At 43.4% G+C, this 20504-nt stretch overlaps 2 protein-coding genes across 3 annotated transcripts in view; both read left to right on the top strand.

Moving 5' to 3' along the window:
- Positions 1-6: 6 nt before the first annotated feature.
- On the top strand, positions 7-8014 carry MPHOSPH10 (M-phase phosphoprotein 10; the record flags this gene model as incomplete). The annotated part of the gene is made up of 11 exons (XM_019533437.1): positions 7-41; positions 936-1599; positions 2591-2730; positions 3683-3863; positions 4153-4294; positions 4456-4523; positions 5334-5471; positions 5724-5834; positions 6027-6134; positions 6813-7040; positions 7609-8014. Coding segments are annotated over 11 exons (1965 nt in total), but the record flags the coding sequence as incomplete, so codon positions are not given.
- A 5180-nt stretch (positions 8015-13194) lies between these two features.
- FAN1 (FANCD2/FANCI-associated nuclease 1) overlaps positions 13195-20504 on the top strand; it is a 57859-nt gene continuing 50549 nt past the window's right edge. The window contains exons 1-2 of one of the 2 annotated variants that reach the window (XM_019533435.1): positions 13195-13344; positions 17103-18535. In XM_019533435.1, the coding sequence (XP_019388980.1) occupies positions 17215-18535 (1321 nt within the window). In that variant the 5' untranslated portion in view covers positions 13195-13344; positions 17103-17214. The remainder of the gene's footprint in view (positions 13345-17102; positions 18536-20504) is intronic. The other variant, XM_019533434.1, reaches the window with a different exon arrangement.

The raw sequence follows: 20504 nt of genomic DNA, 5'->3' as shown, positions 1-20504 counted from the left end.
GTGCTGGGCGGCGCGGCGGCCCAGCCGGAGCGCTTCCTCAGGTACGGCTCGCTGGGGCGGGCAGGGGAGCCGAGCCAAGCCGCCGCGGCCCGGGAGAGCGCCGTGCTGGGGGCTGGGCCCTCGTGCTCCCTGCGGCCCTGCCCTGTGGAGGGAAGGGGGTTGCGGGGGCACCAGCCTGGTCGGCGGGTCCAGGGGTCTCCCGGACAGACCTCGCCCTGTGCTGAGGGGCGGAGGGGGCTGCTTCGGCCCTGGCGCCGCTTCGTTTTCTCCGCTTTCACTGCGAGGAGGCCAGACGGGCTGCAGCGAAGTCAGAACCGGGTGGTAGCGAAACCGGCCCCAAGGGCGGGGGGGAATTGCAGGGAAGGCCCGACAAGCTTTTGGGTTGTACTGAGGCATTTGTCATACGTCCAGGTTGTAGCCGTGTTTGGCCCAAAGGAAAAAGCAATCGGGCCTCGTGGACAGAGGTGATTTATTAGACCAACAAGTTTTTTGCAAAAAACAAATCTTCAAAGACAGAAAGGAAAGATGAGTTTTCTTCACTACTCCCCGGTTTTGACTTTGTTGCATCTCATCTGGCCTCCTCTCAGTGAAAGCAGAGGAAATAAAGTGGTGCCAGGGAGGGGGCAGCCCCCCACCGCCCTCCAGCTCTGCCCCCCGGGGTAACAACAAGGGGCGAGGTCCTTCTAGCATGCGACTGTGGAGCAGCCTGCAGTGCCAGGAGGTATCTGGGCCCGTGGACCAAATTTTTTGCAAAAGTTTTGTTGGTCTAATAAAAGATCACTTCTGTCCACGAGCCCTGATTGCTGGTCCATTTGTGGCAACTGAGAGCATTTAAAAGATAGTCTCATAGCTGTTATGTTTTTTTCATGTAGCACTGCTTTAAAGTTCTTGACTTTTTGTAAAATTTTGAATGTGTTTTTTTTTTTCCCCCTCAGTGTGCAGGACAGGTTGGCTGCAGACTTCAGGTCATTAACAAAGACTCTTTACGATTTGCATAAAGTGCTAGGGGCAGATGCAATCCATGGGAGTCCCTTAAAAGAGCTGGTGATCGAGAGCTTTGATGAAGAACAGATTTGGCAACAGCTTGAGCTCCAAAATGATGCAGTTCTGGACTATTTCAAAAATGAGGTTGCTAGAAATGTTAAAGACAAAGATCTTTACCTTATCCCAGTCCAAGAAGAAGATGGTTCAGATGCAGAGAGGAGTAGTGAGAAGGAAATGGAACCAGAAGACAGTATGGAAGCAGACCAGATCTCGGATGATGCTGAAGATGAAAGTGAGGTTACAGAAAAGCAAACTAAATCCAAAACATTGAAGAGGCATCAATACAGTGATGAGGATTCGGATATTGATTTTGATATTGATGAGCTAGAGGAAGAAACAAAAAAATCGAAGATGATTACTTCGAAAAAAACAGGGGAAAAGTCCATAGTGGATGATAAATTTTTCAAGCTGTGGGAGATGGAAGCCTTTTTGGATGATTTAGAGAAGACAGAAAGGCAGGAGATAGAAGAGGATGATGATGATGAGATTAATTATTTTGAAGATATGCATTCGGAGGAAGAGGATGAAGAGGAATCAAAAACAGATAAAATCAAGGTAAGGGTATTGAAAGCTACTAGGCAATAAGCTAGTTAAATAAAAATAACTCTTGAATTAACCCTTATTCAAATTATTAAATACATGCTTTTGTCATGATTAACTACCTAAAATGATCTTCAGCTGCCTGAAGGATGTTGAAATATGGCAGTAAGTGTAATTAACAACAGGAATTAGAATAGCAAAGAATATGCTGTTTTCTCCATTACCTGAAATCTTTAAAGATCAGATGCTTCTCCAAAAGAGATGCTGTGTTTAAATCACAAACTGGTGGTCTGAAACCAAAAATTTAGCCAAACTTAGCCACATAACAATGATCCCTTGTGGAGTATGAATATTTTTTGCTGGGAGTGTGCGTGAACGCATAAGTCCCTACCCAGAAGAGAGAATTTTAATAGGTTTAGGAGGATCTTCATGCCTCTGCAGCATCTTTATTGAAGTCAGTGGGGTTCTGTATGATTAGAGATTGAGAGGGGAAGGAAAGCAGTCATGATCTCTGAGGAATGGGGTGTACATTGTAGGAATTCAGATTTGATGGGAGAGGGTCATGGTTTCATAATGCTGTGATTTAATTTAATCTGCAGAGTATTGACTTGGAAAATAGCATTTATGCTTTTTAAAGTAATTATGTTTATAGCTGTTCTATTTTTTCAACGTGCTTGTCATGAGAGAAAGCTAATGAGATGCTTCTAAAAGTGATAGACTTAGGCATCTGAGAGCAATGTATTCTCCCATTATAGAAGAACAAATTAATGTCAACATCTGTGGCTCTTCCCCTTCTGTGTAGTTAAAGCAAGCAAAAATAAATTTTATGTGATAAATATGTAGACCTGACACCGTTCAAGCCATGATCTAGTCTAGTAGCCAAACAGTAGTGAAATTAATTGAATTACCACTGCAGTTTTTAATAACACTGCTCTCATAGAATAAAATATTCAGTTAGATCTCTGTCACTGTCACCAGGTAATCTCTTATTTTACCATTTTCCCAGCCAGTTAAAAGTTCTAGAGACCTGAAATATAAAGATTTCTTTGATTCTGTTGATGGTGGTGGTGATGATGATGACAATCCAGCTCATTATGATGGTGATGATCAGAATGAGGAAGATGAGACTGAAGAAGACATTTCTGAGTATGTATATTTGAATATTTTGTAACTGTCCTGTGGATAGTGACTGTTTATTTTGAACTACAGTATAACATGGGGGTGGGCAAAATGCGGCCCGCCAGGCCAGTTCATCCAGCCCATGAGGCCCCTAAAAATTTTAGAATATTAATATTTATCTGCCCTGGGCTGCCTGTCATGCAGCCCTCAATGGCTTGCAAAAACTCAGTAAGCGGCTGTCTGCCCAAAATAATTGCCTGCCCCTGGTATAACACCATCCCTAACAAAAAATGCAGGGGTTCATCTAGTACCCAGCCTTTAAGGCTTGTGGAAAGAAGAATTTTTAGGAATCCCTGAAAATGAATTTGTATTTTGTGGCAGTAGATACACATCTGATGGATGATATATTGCTTAAAGCGGCATTGTCGAACTTCTGGGCAGTGGGGACTTCACACTGCATGAGCCACAGGCTCTTGGGTTGCATGCAGTATGGGCTGCACACCACAGAGGTGGCCCTACTGGCCTCCCCTTCTCCCTTGTACAGGTGGCCCATTACCTTTTGCTACCTACATGTAGCCCAGCTCCTTTCCCAGTCATGCAGGCAGCCAGACCACCTCACACTCTCCTGTTACGTGTGCTCCTTCCCCAGCCAAGCACAGCCTGAGTCCCTGTAGCTGGGGACCCTTCCCCAGACCACAAATGGATCTCTCACCACGCCAGCCTGCCTCCCAGGTGGGGCAGAAGCTAGAGGAGGGAGAGGGAGCCTGGAGACTGGTTGTTGTAGCAGCAGGATTAATGGGGAAAACGGTGGCTAGATAGGAGCCTATGGGCTGCATTAACTCCTTACAAGCCAAACACAGCCCTCAGGCTGCCATTTGGACAGCTCTGGCTTAAAAAAAAAAAGAGAGAATTCCCCCACCCCACCCCCCGCAGTTCTTAAAATACATTGTCAAAAGCACAAACTGTTTTAATATTATAGGACTGAAGAAGCTAATGAAATGGAAGTAACGGTACAGAATGGGAAAAATAAAGAAGCTTCTAGAAAAGTCACTTTTAACTTGCCAGATGACAGTGAAACAGAGGAAGATACTGATATGCTAAATGCAAAGAGAGATGATTCCATTGCAATAAAATCTTCCTTTGAGAAAAGGCAGGAAAAGGTAATTCAGAAATTTTAGTAGAGCTTTCTGCTGAAACTTTGATCCAATGGCAGGTAAGAGAATCAAAATAAATACTTTTAGAGGTTCCCTTTAATTGGAAAGTTTCAGAACAAATTTAGAAAACAATGTAAAAACGAAATATTACAGAAAAGGCAAATTATACTGCATGTTTAGAAAACAAAAAATACTTGGTATAATTCATATTTTGTTCTGTAATTTGATTTCCCCTGTGATTTATCAAGTATGTCTACTTTTAGTTTTTAAAGTTTTAGGAAATTTTCTCTTCCAGATGAGTGAAAAGATTAAATCTTTTGAAGAGGAGTTGTTGAAGGAAAAACCTTGGCAGCTTAAAGGAGAAATAACAGGACAAAAACGACCTGAAAATAGTCTTTTAGAGGAAACTGTATTCTTTGACCATGCTGTCCGAATGGGTAAATATTGCCATTATGTTAAATCTCAGGTGTTATAAAATTGTTTACCAGGCAGAGTTGGCATGTAATTGCTGTTTATTATATTGTTATTTCATAACTTTTGATGAATACTGCACAGGCCAATGTATGGCATTAATATTGTTCTTTTCTTGCTCTTTTAGCTCCTGTGATCACAGAAGAAACCACACTTCAGCTTGAAGATATCATCAAACAGAGGATAAAAGATCAGGTTAATAAGATTTAAATTGACCCTTTAAAGCCAAAAATCTATAAACAAATTTTGATGCGTTATAGTGTAGTTATAGAATTGGCCTTTGGGTGCCACAAGTAATTAATTCAAAGAATGAGTTTGGGGGCCTTAAAATATGTTCAGTATAGTTTTGTTTTTTGAATGTTTCTAGAAAAAATACAATAACTGGTTTTAGGTCCTGCAAAATGCTGAGTGCACTCCATGAATCTAATTTTGCATGCTGTTGGGAGTCGTAGTGCATTTCAAACTATCTTAAGATAAGCAACTGAAATTGCAGAGACTGCTTGTAGATTTAGCTACAGAAGGGCTACTTTGGCATTTGATTTGTATGCAAACTCTGCAGTGTTCACAGAATTGATATAATGAGGGCTTTGCAAACTTCTAATTTTAAACACTTCAGAATATTGACCAGAAGGAGTGTTGCTGTGCGTAATCTGTATGACAAGTATTTTTAAAATGTTACTCCTTGGCTGTTAATTTATACAACTGAAGGAACAAGGCAGATCAGTGCAAAGGGGGGAAAAAAGACTATGTTTCATCCTAGTGTATCTTCTCTCCATGCATTAGAAGGGCAGATTTTTGTGGAGGGGGCTAAATAGGTGTGTGAGACCCCCTCTGATGTGTCACTTATCACTTGTACAGTTGTAACAAAGTAAGTAAAGGTACCTCACATAGCATAATAAATTGCCTTTGCTGAGGTTCAAGAAGATATGTTGGAACAGCAGGTGTTTATACTTGCTAATTCAAAAAAAGATGTCTTGTGTTAAGTATTTTATGGTTTTGGCTCAGGCATGGGATGATGTAGTGCGTAAAGAAAAACCAAAAGAGGAGGCCTTTGAATACAAGAAGCGTCTCACTTTGGATCATGAAAAGAGCAAATTGAGTCTTGCTGAAATCTATGAACAAGAGTACTTGAAACTTAATCAGGTAAGTTTATGATAATGGATATAAAGAATGATATTGCTGTTCTTGGAAAGAGGTAAATCAAACTCACAACCATTTATACAGATGTACTGAGTGTGCGGTATTGAAGGCACCCTGTGTCTGTACTAATCTGTAAAATGGGTGCAAATGATATATCTCAGTGTTCTTAGTTTCAAAGTTGGTGTTCATGTTATTTATGTGAAAGATGTCTTTTTGAGTGATCTTGGTAATAACACTCTGTCGTTATTAACCTAGCAAAAGGTTGAAGAGGAGGAAGATCCTGAACATATAGAAATTCAGAAAATGATGGACTCTCTGTTTGTACAGTTGGATGCTCTTTCCAATTTCCACTTCACACCCAAGCCAGTGAGTACAAGTGTCACCTTTTTCCTAAACTCCATCCCCTTAGACTACATGAAAGGATATATCTGGTGTATCTTGTGCTTATTATGCATTTCACAGTGTGAATGAAAATATATTTTGTGGGCCTTACTCAGTTAGCCCTGCTTTGCTAAGATATGATATGCATGTTCATGAATGCTATTTCTTTATTTCTAGCCTGTGCCAGAGATTAAAATTGTCTCAAACCTTCCTGCTATAAGTATGGAAGAAGTAGCACCAGTTGCTGTTAGTGATGCAGCTCTCCTAGCTCCAGAGGAGATCAAGGTAGGAAACTCCGTGTAAATTCTTCTGTATGGTACATTCAAAAGGGAGAATTCATTGTCTGATATATTCCATAACATGCTGGGATCTTTTCCATAGAGACTTTAGACTGACTTAAGAATTTCAAATCATTGAAACTGAACAGTGGGAGGAGAGCTAGCTTTGCTTCTATGGGTTTTACAGTCTTTCCCCATGCATCTTGGAACCTTGAGTTTCCCTTCCAACATGGCTTATTCCAATTTTGAGAATGAACCTATATGCAGGTTGCTTGAGTACCTTGTACTTTCTATTGTTAGAAATGCGTTTTACCATAACCTGCATTTCTCCATATTTTAACATTGTTAATCTTTGTTTTAATTTTCACTGTCTTGAGTTCTGTATGTAGAAAGAAAGATAGAGGAGAGTGGGGGAAAGTGAAATAGTTACACAGATGATAAAATTTGTAGAAACTTATTTCCTGAGGCTAGTATGAAGGAGTCCTGCTATTTGGGCCCTTTTGTTTTCAGGAACTTTGAGCTGGACACAATTGAGAGTGATGTTAAATACATCAATAGGTGGGAGCTGAATTTTACTACTCTTGGCTAATTGATGCGACGTAATGAGGATAGCAATTTTGTTTGTACACATCACGGCCTAGATCGCATTTATGGTGTCAGAGTTAAACCATTATGTCTTCCTCAGGAAAAGAACAAGGCGGGAGATGTAAAAACAGATTCAGAAAAAACCTCCACAGACAAAAAACGAGAACGAAGAAAGAAGAAGTTTCGTAAACGTATGAAGCTAAAGGAGAAGGAGAAACGGCAGAAAATCCTAGAAAAGACTAAACCAGAGCAAAACAAACTCAACAAAAAAGCTGCTGCAACAAAATTAAAAAAGCTAACCAAAGAAGGCAAAGCAAGTTTGCTAAAAGTAAGGCCATTCTAAAGAGTTGTCTTCTAATTTCAGTTGTGTACTGCTTTTAATTGGGTATTGTTTTCCGATCTCATCATAAAAAATCAGATTATTGATGTCTTCCATGTTAAATTATGCTCTGAGTTCTTTGCACCATTTCACTGATGCAAAGCTGTCTTACACTCAGATAATATAAACTACCACAGCTGCTCCTATACCACTAGCCTTCCTCTGCTTGGGGGTTGGGGTTATAGTATTCCTGTGTATTTCCAAACACCAGCTCTTGTATTAATTCTTTGGGATGAAAAGGGTATTCTGACCTGCTGGACTAGTGCGGCACAAATGAACCCTGCTAGTGGGAGAGCACAAAAGATACCTTTTTTCCCCCCTTACCTTTGCTTAACATCTAATTTGATGATCTAGGCCTGGGGGGTCAGTAATTATGTTCTTTCTTTGAAAAAGAAGAGGCTAAAATAAGAGTCTCTTTAAAATAAGACTGGTTGATTTAGTAATTGTGTAGTTATGCTACTGCATTAGAATGATAGTTGTGTTGTTTATTATAATAAACCCTTTTTTCCATTGACAGGATGAAGGTAAAGACAAGGCCTTGAAATCATCCCAAGCTTTCTTTTCCCAATTACAAGATCAAGTCAAAGTGCAAATCAAAGATGCAAAGAAAATACAGAAAAAACAGAAGCAGCAGCAAGAAATCTCTGCTCATAAACTTAAATTATAATATATTTTATACATGCATCTTGTGTATAATAAAACATTTCATTTTTTTAACATTGTGTTTTGAATAGTTCATATGTTATATAGAACATTAAAATATTCTGTAAACACTGTAGTGTTCTTCCTGGTGGTGAAAATGTGATAACCTGTTTAGTGCTTCTTAAGGCTTTTTGTTGTTACCCCTCTCTGCTCTGGACTTCAGGGCTCATCCTCCAAAAGAAAAGCCGTGGGCAATAAGTAAAGAGATGTATTGTGATTTATTTATGTATGGTCGGTTCTTTGTATGCGTTTATCTTCAATATGTTTCCCTTCTTTTCCGTATACCATGCTTACAGAAAAGGGTGGGATAAAGATTGTAATAATGTAGTAAAATGTTAGATTTTGGCAATCTGAAAAGATTTGACCAGGATGGCTTGATGTTCAGAGCTGCCTGTGGCATAATACTTTCTAAGGGTGTTCTTCAAGAAATCAAGACTAAGTAGTATTATTTTATTGATCTCATTCATTCAGAATATTGTGCCACCGCCTCAAATTCTATGAATTTAATGGAAGAAAACTTCGAGCAGTACATCTAGACTGGCATCTACTTGTACCGAAAAAAATATCTTTTGGCTTTAGCAATAGTTCTGAAGAACCACTGCTTCTGAAAGCATTGCAGTATTTAATATACTAGTATTTTAAAAATAATCTTCTCTAGAGTAAATATTAATGTGTGTGTGTGGGGGGGTTGTTTTATGGATTTTTTGTTTTTTGAGGGTTTTTTTTGCTTTTTTAAAATTTCAACCTTTATCCTCTAAAGCAGCCCCCTAGCAAAGAACCAAATTCATATTTGCTGCTGTGCACATCTAATGTGAACATGAAATGATCTCTTTTATTTTTAAAAGCTCAAGTGAAGGCTACCTTAGCTTGCTTAAAATCCAATATGTTCCTTATGAACTGGAGACCAGTAGTTTGGATTTTTTTGAACCTTCAACAATTTTCAGTAGAGGTGCACCGATACACTGGTGCATATCATATCGGTACAGATAAAAAGAAAATTGATGTTGTTGGCAATCTGGTTTTTTTGGTTGATAACATTACCGATAAATGCTGGGTGCATGTGCACAGCTGCCGCATGCACACGGCTAGGAGTGCAGCCCAGCAACTTGGAGAGCAGCGTCTGGCTGGTAAGTCTAGGGAGAAGCGGTAGGAGGAGTGAAGGGATGTGGGGAGGGCAGATTGTAGCCCCCCACAGGGAGGGAGTGGGGCAGGGGCAGGTGCTGCATTGCTGGGGCGGGACATGGGACAGGTGAGGCTTGGCCAGAGGTAGGGGTGGGCATGAGACAGGCAGCTCCTGCTGCTGTGCATACCCCCAGGGGAGGCATGTGCCCCCTGGATCTGTACAGGGTGAGCTGCATACTCAGAGCTAGAACTACTGCCTCTTCTCAGCAGGGGCTGGGCCTAGGCTGTGCTGAGGGGGGGGGAAGGTTACAGCCACTCCAAAACTTGGTATAGCTCCCCTCCCAGTGCCGCTGCTGCCTCCCTGCCCGGGCTGAGCACAGCCCGGGCCCTGGCCCTGCCCGCAGATCCTGGAGGTACATGCGGTGCATGAAGCCCCCCGATGAGCTGCCAGCTGCATCCCACCCCAGCTGTGTAGCATCTGCCCCTGCTCCAGCCCTACTCCCTCCTTTACCATGGGGGCTTCAATCTGCCCCTCCCCCATGCCCTTTCCCTCCCAGCAGACTTGCCAGCCAGACATTGCTGTCCAAGCTGCTGGGCTGTATATTGGCAATTGGATTGGTATTAACTGATATGGCTGGTCAATAATCCGCCATCAGTATCAGCCCCCAAAAAGCTTTATTAATACACCCCTAGTTTGCAGCATTCCTTATAATCAGGGATCCTGGTTTTCCATTTCCCCTTTTTTATCAGAGAAAACACAGATTTCTCCATTTAGCAGAGAAACCCACAGATTCCCTGCTTTAGCAAACAACTCTGCAGGCTCTGTTGAGCTGTTTGCAGACAGGGTGGGAAACCCCCAGCCCTGCCTGGAGGCAGACGGGGAGGGGGAAGGATGGGACCTGAGGCTCTGTCAGCCACAACTGAGGTAAGTGCAGTTTGTGGGGGATGGGGGGTTGTAGGTCACAGCTGGGGGGCACCAGCAGGGCTGCGGGGAGCCAGGCAGCAGTAGTGGGGGAGCTGCCTGCTGTTGGGGGCAGGAAACTGCAGGCTTGGGTCCCTGTCCCCATAGCCCGGGCAGCTGCGGGCCCCCCTCTGACAGGGCTGGCGTTGAGCACGGGCTGTGGGTGGGGGTAAGAGGCACGAGTATGGCGGGGAGCTGTTGTGGGGGCAGTGAGGGGCACCAGCAGGGTTGGGATGGTTTTGGGGAGCAAGTGGGGGGCAACGAGTGCAGTTGGGGGGGTATTTTTGTATGTTAGGAGGTTACTGCTGGGTATTTGGGTGGCTCTTTCAAATGTATAGTCTATTTCTCTACTGGAGTGTCCTCATATAAAGGCAGATTTTAGGTTGGGCAAGTGTTCTTCGGTTCACAAGTGTCCTTCTCAGGGCAGATATGGTGGCATTTTAGGGCCTAGCTATAGATTACAGCTTTTTTGGTGTACTTGAGATGATTGCACATCTTGTAGACAGAGGTAGAGTAGTGTGTGGGTTTTCTGTATATAGTAGTTTCTAAGATGCCATCCTGGATATGGACAGTGGTATCTTGACAGTTGATGTTACTGCAGGAATATTTGAAAGAAAGTTTGAAGGATGATAATTGTTAAACCTGTGGTAGATGTGAATGAGTCCAGGTATTCAGCCTAAATAATGAATATATAAATAAAATTCAACTGCAGCTGCTCCTGCTACCTGAAAAAGGGGGTCATTAAAACCCCTTCCATTTTGGCTTGTTCAGACCCAGTATGCTACAATCCTACTCTCCCTATCAGCAAGAAATCCCGCCCCCCAGTCTGTCTCTCACCCATTGACTCCTCAGTCTACATCCTCACTGACTGCCTGTCTTGAAGCCTCTGGCTTTTTTACTTTTCATTCCATCCAGGAAGAGCGCACAACAGCTGCAGAAACTTCCTTAGCCTGATGAAGAGTTTTTGCTTAATAATTGTTTTAGAATTGCTTAACAATTGTTTTCCAACTATTTAAGTTGGTCTAATAAAAGATACCAGATTCACCTAAAGAACCTTGTCTGCCTAGAGTATCATGGGTATCAGCATCCCACACTGAAAAATTGTGGCAGTGGCACTTTAAAGCTCGTTGAACAAGCTTTAATTAAAATGTCCCCACTGCTATTTTCAGCATGGGGATGCCAATACATGTGATACTCAATGCACTTTAATTAGAGTGGTTCTTGGAGCTGCTCTGATGCGCTGTAATTATAGAGCATTGGAGCAGTCTTGCTGCATGTTTATAGACACTCTTCGTGGTCACCTATCACCTCACACTGGAACTGATCAAAATGATCCTCAAACTATGGCCTATACTCTACAAAGATCAGGCCTGAGAGAGAGATTCCCAGCCTCTCTGCTCCTGGCTTTCAAACAACCCTTGAATCTTGCCCAGTTCATTATCGGAAGCAAATTTTCCACTACCTAACAGGCATCAAGTGGGACACAACCTTGCATTGGCAAGAAATGCTTAACCTGTCAGTACATCTCTACTGCTACTACTGTCCATACCTCCTATAACAAAACCATCAAAATTCATGGTTCCTACACATGCCTTTCCCAGAAAGTGATACACCTGAACCAACACACCAAATGTTTTCATGGCAACTACACAGGTGAAACTAAACAACAGCTGTGCACCTGGATGTGCCCTCACAGGAAAAATACAAAAGGACAGACATGCACACGTACTATAAAAGCACATGTCTCACAGAAAAACCACACCCTCTCTGAGCTCAGTAGCCTCACACTCAAGGGAAATCTAATACCTATAAAATGTGGCCTTGGGAACAAACATTTGTCAAATGGCTGGAAGAACAAAGAACTAAACACTGATTTTATAGCATATTCTTTTTTACCTGACTCCTAAATTCTTTCTAAACATGAAAGGTGAGAATGATTCTGGTCCCTTACAATAGGTCTTGATCTCCGACTAATCAGCTTTTCTTTTGCCAGTTGTGTGTCTGCTACCCAGACTTTTTCTCCCCCCTCCCTCCCTGTTCTTTACTCTGCTTGCCTGGCCCATCCTGATCAGACCTCAGGAAGAATATCTTTCTAAAGTTTGTCTAAATTTATCCCAGTTACATAGCTGGTCCAATAAAAGTTATTACCCTAAGAAATCCTTGCCTCGCATATTTCTGGACCATCAGAGCTACATTACTCCTACACTACCTAAATTAGTGCCATAATTGTGTATTCAATTCACCTGTAATTCAACTGACTGGAAAATCAGTCTGGTTAAACTGGCAAATGCAGACTCTTTGTGTAAACTGGCTTAAGTCTTCAACTGGTTTAGGATGTGACAAGCTAAATTTATACAAGAGTTGACCAGTTTAATTATGACAATATAGAAATCAATGTAAAGTCCTGCAATTTTCAGTTTAGTATACAATATATAAAGGAGGTTAAACTCTAGTCTAGGCAAGATGATTATCCAAAACATCCATTCCCCCTTTGAGAGTTGTACCTGCAATTAGCCCTCCAAGAGTCCCTAAAGAAACTGCCTCATTCCAAGTAATTCCATCAGATGTACAATAACATTCATTTTCCCAGTGAAAATATGCATGTCTCAGATAAACAGATTAATAAAGAATTAAATATTTTTATTTAATGACTCCAAACATATTGTCGTCTACAAATGGGCAAAACCAGTCACATGTAATAAGTCACGCAGGCTACTTAAACTAGCCATTCCATAAAACATGACTTGGGTAGTGTCATTAATCCAAGTTCTAAAAATCTTAGTGTAGTAACAGAGGGGTGTTCATTTATTCAGTGTAAGTCGTGGAGCTGCACCAGACCACGCTGGTACATGGGCACCGGCCGTGAGCAGTGCCTGGACTTCTCATGTCAAGAGTCTGGACTTGTAACGGGTCATAAATACAGATCACGTATTGTAGGAAAAAAACAGCAGAAATGGGTGCTAGGCAACTTGCCAGAGAAGTCATTTGAGAGGAGGAGGAGGAGGAGGAGGTCATGACCCCGTTTCAGAACTGTCTTTCTTTGCTGAAGAGTTTTGAACTTGCTAAATAGTTTTTAATCCGTAACTTATACATCCTGGTAAACCTGTTATTCTTCCAGCTGTTTTAGAAACCTCTTTTTTGCGTCTGTGAAATTTTGGTGGATTTGTACGTACGGATCCTGCTCCGCGGTCTTCCTTTCACGCTCCCCACGACTTGGGAATGGGAATTGCCTCACACGCCGCGACGCCTCCTGGGGCTCCTCCCCGGGACGTGGGATCGACCTCTCCGCGCTCGACTTGTCATGCCTGGATAGACTTAGGCCGCCTGGGGGCGGAGCCGCCCCCCTGTTGCACCCAGGCCGGGCCGTGACGTAGAGCCGAACGCTTCGGGCCCGGCCTCTTGAGTTGTGCTGGGAGAATGACGTCACGGCGCGGTGGCTTTGCGTCACTACCTCCGGCCCCGTGAGAGGTACTGGGGGAGGGGGCATGGGGCGGCGGGGCAGGTCCGTGCACTACCAGAGCTCTGCCCGGAGCTTCTCCCCCGCTGCCCCTGCACGTGGCACGCGGCTTCAAGTGCCTGTGTGAACGCTGGCCCCGGTCGGGCCCACTGCCCCCCGCGCTCTGCGGCACCCCGGGTCCCTGCTCACTTCCTTGTGCGGGCCGGGGCGCTGGCCCGGGGAGGGGTGACTGCCTGCCCCCGGGCCAGGCGGGCAGGTTAACCCTTCCCCACCTGCTCCCGGCGCGGGCAGTGCGGGGGAGGGGAGAGACCCGGGAAAGCCTGGGACAGGCTGGGGAGTCTTACTTTTCAGTCTCCAGGCCCCTGGCGGCCCGACGTGTCTGCTGCGAACTCCACTAGCGCCCATCAGCACTTCACCACCTGGCCTGTGCCAGGGCTCTGCCACCGAGGCAACTTGTGTCATCCTTGCATTGTGCCCCTTCAGCGGCACCTTGCACACTCTTAGGCTAAAAATAGATGTCACCAAGTGAAGCAGATTGGTGCAGCTGATCCACTTCACCCGGTGAAACACAGTTGCCCCGTGTCCCACCCTTGCTGGTGCAGGATGGGGGCTGTGTGATCTCCCCGCTCACCCAGACCCTGGCTATAGGTCTAGCAGAGTGGGGAAAGCAGGGCTTTACCCACCTGGCTGGACCTGCTTCTCTGCAGTTGTGGAGGAGCAAGTCTGGGTGGCAGGGGAAAGCCCCACTTCCCCTTCTCAGCGTCTGGCTGGGTGGGTGAAAAGTCCTTGCCCCACCCAGCCACGGGTCTGAGCAAGGAAACACCACAGAGGTAAAAGGCATCTGCTGTAATAAAGTGGCAGAGTCTATTGCCGCCTTTTGTTATGCCACTGGTTTTCCTTTCATATGATGGACAACTCTTATTGCTGTCTATTTGCTCAGCGTTTGTGCCGCTCCAGAAAGTTTTATGGCAGCACAAATGAGATGTTGAGCATCTTTTTCCAGAGGGGCTGCCACTTTCCTCTGTTTATCATGTGCAAGACGCATAGAACAAGAGGAGTAGGATAAAAAGGTGCTGTATATGCACAAACTGGCAAATGTAATATCTGAATTCTTTCAGAGTCTAATTTTAAAAAAAGGGTTGTCTTTAAAATAGAAAACCCCTTTAAATGATCTCAGTAATTGACAGAAATGTACATAGCATGCTTAAGGTTTGAAGCGAAGACTGAATGGGGCAAGTGTGTAGGATAAATAACTTGTAAGCCTTATGGTGGTATTTACTGTATTCTGTATATTAGATGCTACCAGCACCCAGCCAAAACAGCATGATGTATAGCCAGGGACTGCATGTTGTATAGGTTTTGAAAGCATGGTTAATAGTACTCATCAATATATTTGTGTTTGTGGATACTCAAAGTTTGCCCCAGATTTTAAGTTTGCATAAACAAGGTAACATAACAATTTCATGGTCAAAACCAGAAATGTTTGTTTCCCTATTTAAAAAATAAATATCAACCTTCTTAAATAAGCACCTCCCAGTAACTTCTGACTAAAAACAAACTGAAAGTAACTTAATTGATATACAGTTTCATATAAATAGAAAAAAATCTGGATCTCACCCTGAAATACTTAGGTATGCATCAAAATAAATTGTACTACTCGGGGTAGTAGTGTTAAGTACATTTGTAAGTCTTATGGTTAGGGACAGAAGTTACACATATAAACCAGTCTAAGCATTTAGAAATTGGTTTAAACCTGTAACAGAACACACATTCAGTGCACAGAAACTAGTTTCAAAATGGCCAAACCTGGTTTAAAAGAAATCTGGTTGAATGTAATATCAGACTTAACTGATTGAGTTCAAACTGCCTTATGGAACTTGTGTCCCAGACCCTTTTTTGGTTTAAGTTAAACCAGAGTCCCCCAGCATGCTCTGCAGCCCTACGTGGGCCTGTGCTCTCTGCTCCAGAGAGCAGGGCTGGCCCTGGCCCTGGCCCTGGCCCTCTGCTGCCTAGCAAAGCAGGGGTGGGCAGAGGCGTGGCCAGACACCTGCCTCCCTAAGGCAGGGAAGAGTTTTATTCCCTGCTCCCTCCCCTGTCCCACTAGCATGGACCTGCCAGGCATTTCTCCACTCACTGCTCCAGTGGTGGGGGCATGGCCAGCCCTGCAGTAGCTTTAAGTGAACTGGCCAGGGAGGAGGTTTAATTCCCCCCTTCCCTGTCCCACTGGCACTGACCTGAGCTGGGGTCCGCCTGCCACTTCCCCCTTGCTGCTGCAACGGCAGGGACCACCAGCTGTGGTCCTCCAGGGACAGAGGTGGTGGAGGGGGGAGATAAATCCTCTTCCTGCCCCCTCGGCCTCAGGGGGCCATGCCGGCCAGTCTCTGGCCATGCCTCCTCCCTGGAGCAGTGAGGGGGGAGCATCACGTGGACTTGGGCTTGGGTCCATGCTGGTGAGACAGGGAGGGGGGAATTAAACTGGCCAGTTCACTTGAGGCTACTGCTGGGGTTGGTCAAGACTCCCAGCACAGCTTCCAGCAGCCAAGGGCATGTTCTAGTGCCCCCTGGCTCCATGCCTGAGCCACTGCAGGCATATGCCTGCTTAATGTCTGTTCAGTTGCAAATTGGTTCAATCTGGGCATGTAAGGCTAACCTGCAAAGAATGAATCAATTCAGGCTTTGGCTTTTTGAATGCCTGTCCTCACCTATAGAACTAAGGTGTGAAACAGTGATAAGTGGATTATAAAAGTGCTTTGTCTCGTAATAACCTTTGCACTAGCAATATGGGTTCAGAAACTTGTTTGTTTATAGTGTACAATTTTTTTAAACGGACTTATGCCTCATTTTTCCCCCCAAGTGTAAAGCAGGAATGATATCCATCTTTAATAAGTGTTTTAGAATTCTTTGTTAATAAAGAATACACTGCTCATATAGTTCTGTAGTGAAGAAACTATAATGCTCAAATTTTGCTGCTCCTTTCTAAAATATTAGCATGAGCTGGCTCTGTATTAGGGGGTCTCAGGTAGCTTCTCTATTTCAGCAGTATCTTCCTTCCTGGAGTGTCTGTCTTCTCTCTGTAAAGCTTTTTCCAGATTTTGTGATGGGAAGGTTTTCTGGCATCTGAATTGCTCAGAATGGAGTTTGATATCAAAGCATGGCTCTTAGTGAAGTCTTAGTGTGTGGCCATGCTCTTGCTGCAGCAGTATTTAGGATGGTTGGTGAATTGTGGTCCTAAGTTAAGCACCAGATCCTACACTAGTTGTTGTTCCCTAACACACAAGGGGTGTAAGAAATCTTTTGCAACTGAATTTTCATCAGGTACAAGGCTGAAAATAGATTTGGCAGCAGAAAAGTTAAGTTGAGGATCCAGATAGGTGCTCAGTGGGAGTTAAAAGTGCTCATTTTTAAGATTTGGCACAGAATTGGACTATAGTTTCCTGACAGATTTGGGTCAGAGTGTGGGCATGCTGAGTCTAGGTACAATTAGTCTTGAATGCTAGCTCAGGAAGAGTTCTATGTCTAGTTTGACTGCTAAACACACAAACTAAATTGGTCAACATGCCCTGTGCTGTCGGATGCCGTGCATATGGGAATGACGATAGCACAGTGCAGCAGGCTGGGACATCATTAGTTGTTCCAGATCTGTACAGATGCATGGAAGTTTTCAGTCACTTTCTTGTCTTCATTATTTACATTGGTGATTTCTGGTATTTATTAAATCTTCTGTTCAGTAGGCTCAGAATTGTTCCTAACCTTTATATTTTTCTTGCAGGCATGGTAGAGGCAATGGGCAGATAATATGAAGCCAAGAAAGGTCCTGGTTTTTAGGATTTCACATAAGAAAATAGCCCCCAAATGAAGCAGCTCATGCTTTTAATTCCACAATGTCAGAAGCTGGATCTCCAGAAGAAAAAAGACCCCGAAGAAGCTTGTCCCTGAGTAAAAACAGAAAAAAGAATGCAAACAAGAACAATTATACAGAAAATAAAGGAGTACCAGCTGTACCTTCCAGTTCTTCCATCCTTTCATTTTTTAGCAATACACCTCCCACCAAATTGACATGCCCCATTTGTGGGCTGATGGTTCCACGATATGAGATCAACAAGCATATAGATGAAATGTGCCCAAAGAATCAGGGTGATAATGGAGAGACTTTGGTAGATTCACCATGTAGTAGTTCTGCCAGTGACACTAATTCCAGCCCATACTTTGCAAAGAACACCTCAACTCCAGAGCAAAAGACAAGTCCATGTGAAAGTAACTCATTGGAAATGAAAGAAAGCGTAGAACAGAAGACCAGTCCCTACTTTAAGAAAAGCAGTGATTCAGCATGCAATGTTCATAATGAGGCAAGGGTTCAAACAGTTAAAATGATCTCTTTGGGAAAGTTGTCATCCAAATTATCTAGAAGGCACCGTATACAAGAAGGAAAACTAACAGTTCAGAGTGAGGGGAATTCTTTGCTGCAAGCAGTTCATGAAGTGTGTGACAACTCTGCAGAATTGGGCAGTGAAAAGACTTGTTTTGGGGATGGCTCTCAGAAAGAGAATCAGTTTGTTTTGATGGGGCCCGGGGACCTGCACGTTCTGAAAGACAGTTTAACAAAAGAGCCTGAAATTCAGGGGGAAACACATCTGTGTGGTAAAGAGATACCCAGGGATGGCCTTGTGGCTTCTGCTCGGGTATTAGTGCTGTCAGGTGGTATTAATACTAGAGACCTAACATTTGTTGCAGGGAATACCAAGGAAAACAGTTGTTCTGAAGGCATGGTGTCAAGTCACGACAAACCCGCACTACATTCAGTCAGTCAAGGAGAGTCATGCAATGGTTCAGAAGCTGAGATGCAGTCCTTTACTAAGACTGTGCCTTCATCTGGTACCCAAGTGATATGTGACAACCACACACACAATTGCCCAGAGAAGGGTGATATGACTGTACTTCCTATGGAAGTTCATGAAGGCATGAGGAATAAGATGCTTTGTACTGCTCTTTCAGAGCCTTTGGAAGAGGTGGATTTTCAGGGTCCTTCTAGTGGCATTTTAGACAAAATAAGTGGACTCAGTTCCACATCTGATCCTTCTGACCACCCATATTATCTCCAGAACTTCCTGATGGTCCTGCGAGCGGTCCTAGAGAATGATGATGACCTGAGACTTTTTGATGAGCAAGACACCAACATTATCACTGCATTCTACCAGTTGTCAGGTATCTTTTACTTTATCTGTGTTCATATTGAGCATCCACCAGGGGCTTTGGTACCATTTTTGCATGGTACGTGCTCAGATATTCATGCGATGGCCGGTACATCAAACCCGAAGACATGAGTACCATTAGAGGATCAGCCCTTTTCCTCGGCATCAAAAAGCCCCTACTGGTTCACATTTAGATTTTAAAACCTATTCATAGAGATTTATAGAGCAGTAAATAAGAAGTGTTGTAAATAGGAATACCTTTTCATTTGACTACTATAAAATACATGCAAGTGTTTTCTTGGAGCTGTTGAGAATATCATTTCTAAATCTTGTAAAAGTACAATGGAAAGATGAGTGACATGAATTTCCCTAGCCTTATTAGGTATGAGGGTCATCCTTAGTGAAAGATTCCAGTTGACTTCAGTGGGAGCCATAATGAAGTCTAAACCTCTCCTGGTTTGTGGGTTAAATTGTAAATGCTTAGCTTTCTTTAGTTGGAATGACTGGGCGGGATGAAAGCAACTGAGGACTACATGTGAGAGACCAGTTTTGTTTTGTGGGATGTCCTATTTTTCTGTCTACCTGGAATGAAATCTTATTCTCTTAAGCTCTTTAATAGTATTTGTGGGCAGCTCCAAGGAATCCAACACAATTGCAGTTGTCTACAATGACCAGAATAACTATCTCTTGGGAAAACAGAGAACTACAGGAAGGTATTGCCTGCTTAGACAAGGGTTACAGCTCACTATTACAGCTAGTGGTGACATGGACACCAGTACCTCCTTTTTAACCTTAGCTTTGCAGTGGAAGAAATACCCTTTGCGCCCCATGGTTTTTTCTGTTTCTGTTCTCCCTTAAGGAAGATGCACAAAGGCTGCTGTCACCTAAATTAGTTAGCAGGTTGGCACTGTGGTGCTCAGAGCCCAGAAAAGCTAGGTGCCTGCATATTTTCAGGCTCCAGTTGAATTGTACAACATTCTCAATGTGCACATTAGGGTCATGTGCAGGTTCGTTATATGCTCATGCCACCCCAGTTTGCACATCTGAGCTGAGCAACCCAGAGTGTCAGCAGTTACATATATACCTGATTGAAAATCAGTGCTGGGAAACATTAAACTGGCTGCACCAATTACTGTGTCACATTAAATCAGTTTGGATTAACTAATAAGACTGCATGCTTCATTGTAGTGCCAAAGGAGGATACTTCCTGTAGTGGGGTTTCTGCAGATTCTGTTCTTTTGTATTGTTGTTGATAGAGAATCATTCACTTTCATTTTCTTTTGTGCTAGTTGAAACTCCGGTGTGGTTTTCTCTTCCTTTTCAAATTAAAGTACAAGAAAGCTGGCTGCATAAATACTATTAATGAACTTGGACTGCAAAGCCGTTAGTTGTTTGTCCTTTTAAATATATATTTTTTGGAAGTTCTTTTAAACTGCAAGAACACCTACAAAGGAGACATCTGGTAATATCTAGGTCAGGACTTCTCAACTTTTTTAGATTCAGTATACCCCTTGTTAGACTCAAGGCATTCCTCTTAGCTTTCACACATTTCTTGACTATGGGAAAATGATGGAGCAAATCTTCTGTTGTGAAGAACTCAGACCGCAGTGGATCACAGTGTTTTTGACACTATGGATTTCTATTTGCAGCTGTGGGTTTATCTTGTGACTCCTGTGTGGGTTCTTGAGCACCTCACAGAGCTAACGTTTTGAGGCACTGTGACAGGATGGGGGGCCTTTGGGTGGCCATGGCATCCTGCAGTGGCCACTCAGATCTTGCCCTACTCCAGCTCTTCTGCATACCCCCTCACAGTCTTTCCTACTATGCCTTGATGGAAATATTGTATTGCAGTGGAAGCCTGTTCTGGAGTGATCTTACTGATGTTATGCTAAGTTGTACTTACCTTACTGAGTCAGATCCTAGTCCACCACCAAAACCTATCTTGAGCCCTGCCCACGTGGATCTAGTACCACTTGCATTTT

Source organism: Crocodylus porosus, unplaced genomic scaffold (assembly GCF_001723895.1).
Source record: "Crocodylus porosus isolate Cpor-Errol unplaced genomic scaffold, CroPor_comp1, whole genome shotgun sequence".
NCBI classification, from domain to species: domain Eukaryota; kingdom Metazoa; phylum Chordata; order Crocodylia; family Crocodylidae; genus Crocodylus; species Crocodylus porosus.
The sequence above is the reverse complement of the archived record's forward strand: the minus strand, read 5'-3'. Positions and strand labels throughout refer to the sequence as shown.